The following is an 11,801-nucleotide window of genomic DNA, read 5'->3' as shown; positions in this document are numbered from 1 at the left end:
ATGATCTTAGTGGCCCCATCCCTTACCAGCTGAGTAATCTGCAAAAGGTATGCCTTCGTAGAAATAATCTCACCGGATCTCTCCCTCCCTCCATAGGAAACCTTTTCATGCTTAGTGAATTGGATCTGTCTTACAATAATCTCAAGGGATCCCTCCCTCCCTCCATATTAAATAGTAAACCTTTCGAAGCTGACATACTTATGTCTATTCAATAAACCTTTCCATGCCTACAAATAAATATTTTCATAATAACAAAAAAAAAAAAAAAAAAAAATTATATAATTTTTTGTATTATTTTTATTCTATTTCATTCATTACAACATAATCATTAAATCCATCCTTGCACTATTTAATATGGATTAACTCTCTCACACCGCTTCCACATGTGCTACTTAGCCATCGGTGTCTTGTTACCTTCTCAAATATGTAACCTTATGACACAATCTACATGTTATAGCCTTACACCGAACTCAATTACACTCCCATTCTCTCTCTACATTTATCAATTCTTTCTTACTTCCCATATATCATTCTCCCTTTCTCTTTTTTTCCCTAATTAGAGGTAAAAATAATATTTCAATCCATCATAAAGATTTTTGGTGGTGAAATAACACATTTAAATATTATTTCAAAGCGAGCCTTATTTTAATTGTTTAGGGCCTCAGCTCTATACAAACCACACCCATTTATTATTACTTAGAAACGTACTCACCAATTTGTTCGGAAATGGCATGTGTTTTACCATACTATTTTGTATTTCACAACTCGAATATACCTTATTGTAGTAAAGATTAGTATATAATCTCATCTAAAAATTCATTAAGTTATACTATTGACATAACATTATCAACCTCATGGACTAGAATGAACCACCGCCTTTTGGTTAATTTGTTTGTATATATGTTTCTTTCTTTCTATTTTTTTTTCACCTAAGTCAGGGGGAACATGTGCCTAAAATTTTAGGTCTATTAGATCCATAAAAATATTTGAAAACTCAATCTGTGTGAATACCCAACAACTGTCAAATTGCTAAAATTCAATATAAACCGTGGAACTTACACTGTTCTATTTCCATTGACTGACCAAAATTGTCTTCTTCCCATATCCCATGTCAAATAAAAAATAATGCGTGGCCATACATTACCTTCTAACAAATGTTTGCCAAATGATACAAGAAGTCTTGGGCTCAATTGTCAATATAATGACTCACAATTCATGTATTATTGACTGAAAATCATATAATGCACCAGGCATAAATTTCTACAATGGTTTGCCCAATGATACAAGAGATATTGGCTCAAAGCTCTAAGCTCAATTGCACTCACATTTTGGTACAAACACCAGCAAATTAAAGAAAAGGTTTCCAAGAGTGTGGAGATCACAAAATTGGTTTCATGAGAGCCCCATGGGGAATAGTTATAGTTGGCCAACTTAGCCAAACTCATATCACACTAATAGAATAAAAACAATTAGAGAATAAAAAAAATACTAATAAATAAATTACAGAAAGAAAAGCAACACTGTCTCACCAAATGGCTTAAGTATGAGAAATTCAATTCATGGAATTTTGGGGTTTGACCACCTTATTCTCACAATACATACTAAAATATAATGAAACAAACACACTAATAATTGAACAAACATTGAGAGGAAGGGAGAGCCATTTTTTAAAACTTAAAATTTGAATAAAACAAAAAACACAATAGATATAAAAAAATAAAATTGAGTTGATCAAAATTTTAAAACATAAAATTTGAATAATAGGTAAGTTATAAAAGAAATAATTGAGTTGATCAAATTAGTTGGAGAAATCAAACCATTTTTTCAAGGGAACTGGTTGTGGGTCACAAAGGTTTCACCATATTTCCATGAGGAAGGAACCAAATTAAGGAACTCCAAGGTTTGGCCATCAAAAAGTATGAGCTTGAAGGAGATGGTCTGTCCTCTCAAGTCTATATTAGTTTGCCAATTTGCCCCCCAATTCCTATTCATGGGTAACCATCCTTTACTTCTTGAGCCCTTAACCCAAGTTCCTCTCAAATACCCACTCCCTCCAATATTGGATATCATCACAAGGTTGAAGTTGCCTTGGCCTTTCATGGTGAAGTGTATGCCTCCTCTTCTCTTGCATGACACCCTTCTCAAGTTCAAAAAAAGAAGCAGCTTTCATTAAGTAATGCACAGCATATAGAGTAAGAGTAAGCAGCATGATTGAAATATGCAAAAGAATTTAGTAACTTCCACCAAACATTCAGCAACTTTCAGTAATTTTCTCTTTGCTCAGTAAAAGAAAGCACAACTTCCATTACTCATATGGTATACGGATGGTATGTACTTTCAATTTATTATAACTGACTTTTTAGTTATGCATCTTATGTACTTTCAATTTATTATGACTAACTTTTATTATAACTAACTTTTGTAGCCGACAATAACATCTTATATTTATTACAACATAAAATAAAATTGGTCACACTAGTCTCTGACATTATTGTGATTGTAAGCTCACCATTCACCAACCCCTAGAATCATAAAATTTTACTCATACAAGGACTCAAGTAAAGGTTCATCAAATGTAATATTTTCACCTCTATCTATCTATCTATATACACACACACAACACACACATACACACATACATACATATGGGAGCAATTTATATAAGGCGCCAATGTTAAACAAGCTAAATGAGGCGCACCTTCAAACCCTTTCACAAGATGCAATTCTGGTGTTGAAACTCCTACGCGGTTTCTATAAGGTTGCAACCTTCAACAATCCAATTAAGGCACACCTCCAAATTTTATCACAAGTAATTTTGTTGCAAAAAATTCTTAGGATTATCTTAAAATCTATTTTCATATCTAATTAGAAAATTTTAACTCCAAAAATAGTTCAAATCAAGGAGATCTATAAACATATAAAAATCTTGAAAATGGATGGCCTAGATAATGTGTTGCAAGATGCATTATTTCTGATACTCAAATTTTTAATTTTTTTTTATTCTTGCATCTCGATGCCAAGATGATCAAATAGAGGGTTTTTCAACATTAAAACAACCTTTCCAATAGATTTTTGAGGTGCATATGTAATTCTACAGTTTAAGGTTGCAACCTTATATAAACTTCTCTTTCTCTCTCTCTCTCTCCATATATATATATATGATAGTAATAAATCAAAAAATAGTACAGATTGAACAAGCCTTTAAACACTTGAAAAATCTTAAAATAGACAATTGAGATAGTATGTTACAAGATGCACTTTTCTTATGATTTGAAATCGTTTTTTCATATTCACATATCTCGAGGTCGAATTACCAATTAAAGGTTTTCTTTTCCATTAAATTTTTTAGGTGCATCTTACTTCAATGTTCTCCACACAGGTGCCCTAGACATGCACACGTACCTATATATATATATATATATAAAAAGAGAGGGAGAGAGAGAAATAGAGTACCTCCGATAGAGTATGGGAACTATACCCTCAGGCCCCACACGTGCGATGCGAGAGAAAGCAGGCAAAGACATGTCAAAGTGTTGGCGAGGAAGGTCACACCACCCCCCGTTATTATTTGGAGGGCAAAAATTTGTGGCCGTTACCGTTACAAACCTCCCCGTTAAACACCACTTTGGATCAGAGAGAGAATCACATTTGAGCTGAAAACAAGCACCACAGGCCTCCCCACCCTTGAACAGAGCACTGCTCAGTGCTGCCGTCTCTACACCGAACCCGGCATGGAATGTGTTATCGTAGCCACACGCTCCTCCTGTGTGAATCAAATGGATGGTTAAGATGCATTTCGGTTGAGTTTCTTTTGATTACTTGTACATGCAAGTACCCTCGATCCGATTTGGACCCGATCCACATGGACCATGGGTGAGGCTCTAGGTTCATCCTAGACCTTTTCTGGCCCGACTAGGCCCAGGTCTAGGTTGACCCACCTTTTTTGAAGTATTACACACACGTGCACGTGCGCGTGCACACACACACACACACATATATATATATATATATATATAGGAAAAGTATTAAAAACGCCTATAGACGAAGTGCAACTGTGTTTCGCCCCCATCATGGACATGCTATGTCTATGGCGGTTTTGCCTAACAACTACCATGGACCTACGGGAGCCGTTGCCGTTCCCCCATTTTTTTGCTTCAAATTTACGTGAAAAAAATATCGTCACAAACTTGCTATGTTTGTGATGGACCGCCACAGACATGCCTAGTCCATGACTGTCTTTAATGTACACCATCTGAAAAAATCGAATAGCACCGAGCCTATAGGCAAAAATACTTTTCATTTTCTCCCATAGACGTTTTGTAGTTTCTTTTATATATATATGAAATATTTGACCTTGAGGTGATCAAACACTTCCACTTGATTTGGATCCGATTGGGGTCTAGCTCGGGTTGGATTCGGGGTATAATCGACCCAGACTATTTCGATTTACTACCCTAAGCACAGTATAGGTTGGACAGCCTAGATTGAACAAAAAGAAATAAATAGCTAGAGTTCCATAAAATCTTCTTGGTTATTTCTTTTCTTTAAGGAACTAAATGTACAATGTGCTCTTGCAGGAATACAATAAATGCCATCATTAACTTTTTATATCAAATTAGGCTATCCATGTCCTCAATATCATGCTCTTTTCATTCTAGCCACCAAAAATGACCCTTATGTCCTTTACTAAGGACACTTCATGTTATGCTCTTTCCGCTATAGCCACCAAAAAAAATCTGTCCTTTATTTTAAGGTCATTTAGACCGTGTCAGGGAACAAAGGACACCAGGAGGCTAGGACTATACCTTTATAAGTATTTTTCGCCCCACTATTTTTTAAACAACACTACTAATATCAATACAATTTACCTTTTGTATCAACCCCCTACAAATGAAGTAGTTTTTTTAAGATGAAAATACCTCTTATATATTTAAGAAAATTAAAATTTTTGAGAGAGTGAGAGAAACTACCTCAAATTTCAAATTTATAGAGAGAAAAACAATTTCAAATTTTAAATTTTTAGAGATAAAAACTATCTCAAATTTCAAATTTTAGAAATAGAAACTATCTCAAAATTTATAGAGAGATAAACTCTCAAATTTCAAGTTTTCTTGAGAGAGAAACTCTTAAATTTTGAAATCCTTGGATAGAGTGACGGGATTGGAAAGAACACAGGTTTATACAATGAGGGTGTTTTCCTTTTAAGAAATCTACTTGAGGAGTGAATGCAAAATAAATAATATTGAGATTAGGGATGCGGCTTAAAAAATATTGAGGTGGGACATATATAAAAAGCAGTGTTCACAAAATCGAACTGGAATAGTTAACCGGACATTGACTAGGAAGCAATTCAACCAACCCAACCGGTAAACGAGCCGATTCAATCGTACTAGCCGGGCAAGTCTCATGCGGTAAAAAAACTGTTGAAAAAAATAAAAAAGATACAAAAAAAAACTAATAAAATATAAAAAGTATATTTAAAGAGCTATTAAAAAAAAAAAAACATCCAAACGAACTTGAAAATTAATAAAAAAATAATTTAATTTTAAATAATCGATTTATAACTATGGGTATTTTAATTTTTTTTAAAAAATATAAAAAAAAGTATTAGCGACCAAATTTTTTTTTCAATCTTTGTCATAATGATAAAAAGCATAAAAAAAATACATTACAAACAAAATCCATTATTTTTGGGATTATATATGTGTATTTAAAATTTTCTTTTCAAATATCCGGCCGGTCACTAAAATCAGCCAAAACAGGAATCGGCCATTGGCCGGTTCTGATCTAACCAGGCAGTTAGATTTTGTGTGTTTTTATAGTAAAATATCTACCAAAAAAGCCAGAAGCAACGTCTAAATTTCTAAAATCTCATATACAAATGTGTGACAGGAATTAAAAACCATAGACACACATGTGCATGCTAAAGAGTTAAATAAGATGGTTACCGAGGGTGGTAGGGTTTTGGCCTCCTCCATAGAAAGTTGCATGGGCTTGGATCCATCCATTTGGGGCACCATTCGCCCCCACCAAAAGCATTGCAACGTTCATGGACCATAGAAGCATGTTTGGATGCTCCAAAAGGGATAAAACTAGCATTTTTACCATACACCCAGAAGAGAGATCCTAAGCTGGTATTCTCTCACTATATTTGGCACTGCAAAAAAGAGGCGTGCTTACAGTTTATGATATGATGAGAGAGAGATTTATGCAGGAATTTCCTTCAGTAGAGAGAGACTCTCTCACTATATGTTGACTAAGAGAGAGAGAGATTCAAGTTGGTATTGAGAAGCAGAGAGAGACTCTCACTGTATGTTGAATAAGAGAGAGAAATTGAGAGACAGAGACTCTCACTATATGTTTAATAAGAGAGAGAAAGTAAAGTGACAGAGACTCTCACTCTATGTTGAATAAGAGAGAGAGAGATTCAAGTTGGTATTGACAAAGAGATTCTATCACTTGGTATTTTCTCACTCTATATTGTACAAAAGAGAGAGGAAGATATTAAAAGTCGTCTTTCTCTCACTATATGTTGCAGAAGAGAGAGAGAACGAGATTCAAAGTCGGTATTTCTCTCACTATCACAAGAGAGAGATTCAAAGTTGGTATTTCTCTCACTATCACAAGAGAGAGATTCAGAGTTGGTATTTCTCTCACTATCACAAGAGAGATTCAAAGTTGGTATTTCTCTCACTATATGTTGCATGAGAGAGAGAAGGAAGTTTAGAGAGAGAGGGAAACCTAGAGAGAGAGGGAAACTTAGAGAGAGAGAGAGAGAGAGGCTTGCTTAGCTTATGGTTTGATGCAGAGAGAGAGAAAGATCCAAAGTTGGTATTTCTCTCAATATATGTTGCATGAGAGAGAATGAAGTTTAAAGAGAGAGAGAGGGAAACTGAGAGAGAGAGAGAGGCTTGCTTATGGTTTGATGCAACCTACGATTCCATAATAAATAGACTCATTACATGCAGAGGGACGCGTTTGTCGGTGAATTACAATGCATTTTAAATCGCATTTATCAAATCTACGCGCTTTCCCATGTTACACAAAGTACAATGCCTGTACATTTCAGGTACACACTCGGTGCTTAAATTATATTTGGAAAATGGATTGATAAGGCTGCCGCCCTATCAAAATAAGTAAAGCCTCACCTCATATTTTGCAAACGTAAGGGTTAGAATTTAGGTGCACCCCCACCTTACCCATTGAAGTGAATCCACTCTTTTAGAATCTACCTTAAATTGGATTTTGGAAGCAAAGCTTTGCAAATCTATGGTCTCCATGATTTCCATTCCCAAAAAAGAGAATTTTTAAACTTTAAGAATAGTCTAATTTCTGTCATTAGTTTTTGATGGAAGTTTAAACCTAGGGATCTGTGAAAGTTGATTCGGACCGGTTGATCAGCGATATGGCTGAGAGAACCAGGCAAAAGAATTTTTTAAAATTGAGAAAATATGATATCGAAAAATAATAAAAAGGGGTTGGGTTGGGTTGGGTTAGCCAGTTAGCAAACATAACCGCCTTGTAGGAATTAGCCGGTTCTCGATATATTTCGAGAACTGGACCAGCTCCATGATTCTTTATTTAAATTGGGTGATTTTGATCCAGACATAAATTTTTTTTAAACCTAGTTTCGGATTTTGTTCATTTCAATTCCTCAAAGTCGATATATTCTTAGTTTTTTAGCACATCAAGTTTGTGGATATGCGGCTGAAATGAATTTTCAGTGATTTGACCCAAGGCACCCACATGAGTAGGCGGGTTCACCAAAAGTTATTTCTTTTCTTATTATTAACACTAGGACTTAAATTTCTTTAACTTAGCATTAGGCAATGGAATCCGAATTCAATTCTTTTGAGTTGTTGGTGGGAGACAATGTAAGAGAAAAATCAAACAGAATGCTGCTCATTGCACATGTTTTGCTTATGACTTCATCGCTTGAGATTAATTATAAACACAAAACAAAATTTCATAAATTGAGATTGATTATATGAGGAGGTAACAGGTCGAGTCGGGTCCTAGACATGAACCTGGATAGTGTTCAGGTTCAAAATTTGAATACGGACCCAATTCGTTGGCTCCCTTTTTGGGCCCATACCCAGATCCGGATTGAGTATATCCCTCGGTCCCGGGTCCATCGCGGAAAACAGTTTACAGCAGGAAACTTCAACCAAAATATAGAAAGCAGAAGCCGAAATGTAACAACAGAGTAGTACTTACCGATGACATTTAGGCTGGAAAAGCCTTTTAGCACTTCCAAGGAAGTCTTCAAGTTTATTTTTTACAAATAAAACATAAAAAGGTTGTAAAAAAGTGCATAACTTAAGAGCTTTAACTTTAGGATGACTTGGAATTTGTGTTTAATTCTAATTATGAAATTTACGATTTCAAAAGTGGTGCCAATCAAACAGATCTATAAATATTTGAAAATCTTGAAAATGAACGGTCCAGATAACTTATTATAAGGTGTGCTATTTTTTTTACTTGAAATTTCTTTTATTATTTATATCCATATGTCTCAAGGTCAAGACGATGAATTGGAAGGATTTCCAACTTCATAATACTCTTTTAAGTTGGATTTTTGAGGTGGACCTTACTTCTATAATACAAATTTGCAACCTTGTACAAACATTTTCCTTTCATAAAAGTGTATCAATATATAAGGTATAGTTTTTAATTTTTATAGTTATAGTATCTCAAAGGTAGTTCTGTAAAATTGTTGAAACTGTGGTCAGATGGTGGTATTTTACAAAAGTTTGAAATGTCAAGGCAATTTGGTTATTCATCATTGTCAGAATATGTTTTCAAATTTGGTATTAATACCGCTACATAAAAACATTAGTGAGAACATGGTTTGACAGAGTATGGCATTTGATAGAGCAAAATGGTAGAACAAAATTCATATAGCAAACCCCTAACAGTCTGGGTAGGGCTCGAATGATGATGATGATGATTAAAATATTGAGAGATTTACTTCGATTTAGATTTAAAACCTAAAATCTTTTTCGGTAGAGGCAGAAGCAAAGCAAATCTAGTAACACTCATATCAATTGAATTTTAAATAATATGAAGATATTAGAATGTCCCATCGTAATTTTTGTAATCTTCATGTTCCACTTTCTTACCTTTCTCCAATTTGGAATATTTTTATGAAATTTGGAAATTTTTATTGTTGCCGATGAATGGAAAATTTCTCCAACTAGCATTTCAAAATTTTGGCAAATTATGCAAAATTGGACCATTTTTGCAAAATTTTATGAACTTCCAACTATTTTTAATAAAATTCTTAAAACAAGAGCATAGTTTTAAAAGACTTTTTTGTTTTTTTAAATTGTGGAGGATAGCAGTTCACCAGGACTCGCCCCTTGGTCGAGGTGAGGACTCGCCCCTTGGTCGAGTTGAGGACTCGGGCGACCAATACAGGGGCTTTATGCCCAAAAAAATAAAAAACAAAAGATAAGTTGATAAAAATAAAATAAAAGTATATTGAAACGTAAAATGACTTTAAAAAGTTAAAACAACGTTAAACATGTTGAGAAAAATGGATTAGAAAATTCATTTACAGTTTGAGACATTTCAAAAAAATCCAAAAAATAAGAAGATATAAAAACTCACTAGTCTTTGCCAAATACATCCAAATCCTATACAAAAAGATCATTAAACAATCCGACTCTTTTTTACAACCTTTAAAAATTTGTTTTGAATTTTTGTAAATCCCCAAATTGTACACCTAACTCAGGGAAACTCGGCCTTGCCCAAAGCGAGTTGCTCGCCCGAGTCTTATTAGCATTGGGCGAGTCACTGGACACTAAATTATGGCCTATTCTCTCTCTCTCTCTCTCCACACTGATTTATAGCCTATTCTCTTCCTCTCTCGTGCTACTATCCAGTGTTTGTAATGCAAAAGAACGATAAAGAAAACTTGGAAATGTATTTCTTGCATCTGGATATTCATGTCTCTTCCCTTGTTTCACATAATTTAGGCCTCGAAAAACATCCCTAGTATTTGCAAGTCTATTTCTGCATTAGATCCATGAATTCGGAGTTCCAAAATAAATAATATTGATTTTAGTATTATTGAAGAAATGATACAAGATGGGCATTACTAAAGATTTTTCTTTCTAGATTCATGATCAGTGTGGCCGGGACGATAGATATATCAATTTTTGTTGTGGATCATTCTCAAGATGGATTTTGCATGGGTGGACTTCAGTTGGCAAATGCGACCTGACTTCACTTTTTTTTAAAAGAATGATAATTATTAGGAAAATTAGTTCATGTGGGCCGGACCGCATTTCTACATATGCAGTTAAGAAAGTGTAAAGCATCCATTTTAAAGATGGATGTAGATGCAAGTAGGCGTTCCATCTAAAAACAATGGAAACTGACGGTCCAAATGTTTTCTTATTAGAATTATTATTTTTAATTTTTTAAAATTTATTTATTTATTCATATTCATGATATCCATGTTAGAGATTACATGTCTTTAAAAATTAAGTCTTAAAATCCATCTCAAAAATAGATTTATTAAGAGGCTTGTATTTCTACATATGCGGGCTTGGATGCATAGGTATTATTCTTATTTTGGTAAGTAGGAATGGAGCCTAGAATCTGATCCGGGTTGGGTCAAGGTCCCTGTTAAGTCGACCCGTCGGATCCCGACCTAGTCCCCACCCAAAAGGCCTTATTATATGTTTTTCCTTAAGTTTGCATAAATGGCTCTAGATATATGTGACCTCCCTCCACAAGAGATGTTTATCTCATTATATACATTGTAAAAAGATTGAAATATAATAATTTGTTTGTCATATTGAATTGGATTGAAATAACAATTGTCTTTTATTAAAGAAAAATTCCGCCTTGTCATGTGAAATGAAACATTGGTGTCCCATGTTTTAATGGGCTCCCCTCCTTAGGAGACCATTAATGAAGTTCCTCTTCTCCTCTCTTCATCAGTATTTGCAGGTTCAAACTTTTAACATTGGCAAGCCACCTAATCAAGCTTTTGCAAGTCGAAGGTTCCCAAATTAAAAGTACGGTGTGGTTTGTATAAGGATGAGGCTTTGAAGAATCAAAGTAAGCAGCACCTTCAAACAGTAGTGAAAGATGTTTTAATACCGGAAATTTTTGTGATGGCCCGAAAATTTATTTTTATATCTGATTATAAAATTTGTAACTTTAAAGATAATGCCGATCGAATAAATCTATGAACACTTGAAAACTGACAGTCCAAAAATACATTACAAGATGGACTATTTCCAAGACTTGAAATCCATTTTTTTCTCATGTCCATGCATCTTGAGGTCGAGATGATCAATTTAACGATTTTGGGCATCAAAACCACCTCTTCTAGTAAAATTTTTTAGGTGCGCCTTAATTTGACTATTTGGGGCCTCGGCCTTGTATAAACTTTTTCCTGAAAAGAATATAGACTAAAATATATCTAAAAAGACTATGCGCTTCTGTGGAGCAAAATGTATATTTGCTCCTTTAGGTAGAACTCTAGAAGTAATCTTAGGGCCTAAAATTTAAGGATGTGACCTATTTATCCTAAGAATCTACTTCCCTATTTTGAAAAGATAAAAAAAATATCCACCTTAAAATGTCGCCTCCTAAGCTTGCACAGACCGTTCAATTCAAATCCCATTTTGTTTAATTTCAATATATTCATTTGTGATTCTAAAGTGGATCCTAAAATTTCTAACCAGGAGAATCCTGGAAAGTTGGTCAGCCCGAGGGAGCAAATAAATCTTCTACCCGAGCTGTAGCATTAAAAAATAGGGAATTTTATCAAAAATACCCAT

At 34.3% G+C, this 11,801-nt stretch overlaps 1 protein-coding gene across 1 annotated transcript; it reads right to left on the bottom strand.

Annotated features, from left to right (window-relative positions):
- Nucleotides 1-1,021: 1,021 nt before the first annotated feature.
- Nucleotides 1,022-6,901, bottom strand: EXPA12 (expansin 12). The gene is made up of 3 exons (XM_011627881.3): nt 5,949-6,901; nt 3,454-3,763; nt 1,022-2,137 (listed from the first exon to the last, which is right to left on the bottom strand). The coding sequence occupies exons 1-3, from the start codon at nt 6,106-6,108 to the stop codon at nt 1,825-1,827; spliced, it is 783 nt and encodes a 260-aa protein (XP_011626183.2). The 5' UTR covers nt 6,109-6,901; the 3' UTR covers nt 1,022-1,824.
- Between the last annotated feature and the right edge of the window lie 4,900 nt (nt 6,902-11,801).

Source organism: Amborella trichopoda, chromosome 7 (assembly GCF_054954075.1).
Source record: "Amborella trichopoda isolate Santa Cruz 75 chromosome 7, AtrichopodaSantaCruz75HAP2 v2.0, whole genome shotgun sequence".
In the NCBI taxonomy this organism is placed as follows: Eukaryota; Viridiplantae; Streptophyta; class Magnoliopsida; order Amborellales; family Amborellaceae; genus Amborella; species Amborella trichopoda.
The sequence above is the reverse complement of the archived record's forward strand: the minus strand, read 5'-3'. Positions and strand labels throughout refer to the sequence as shown.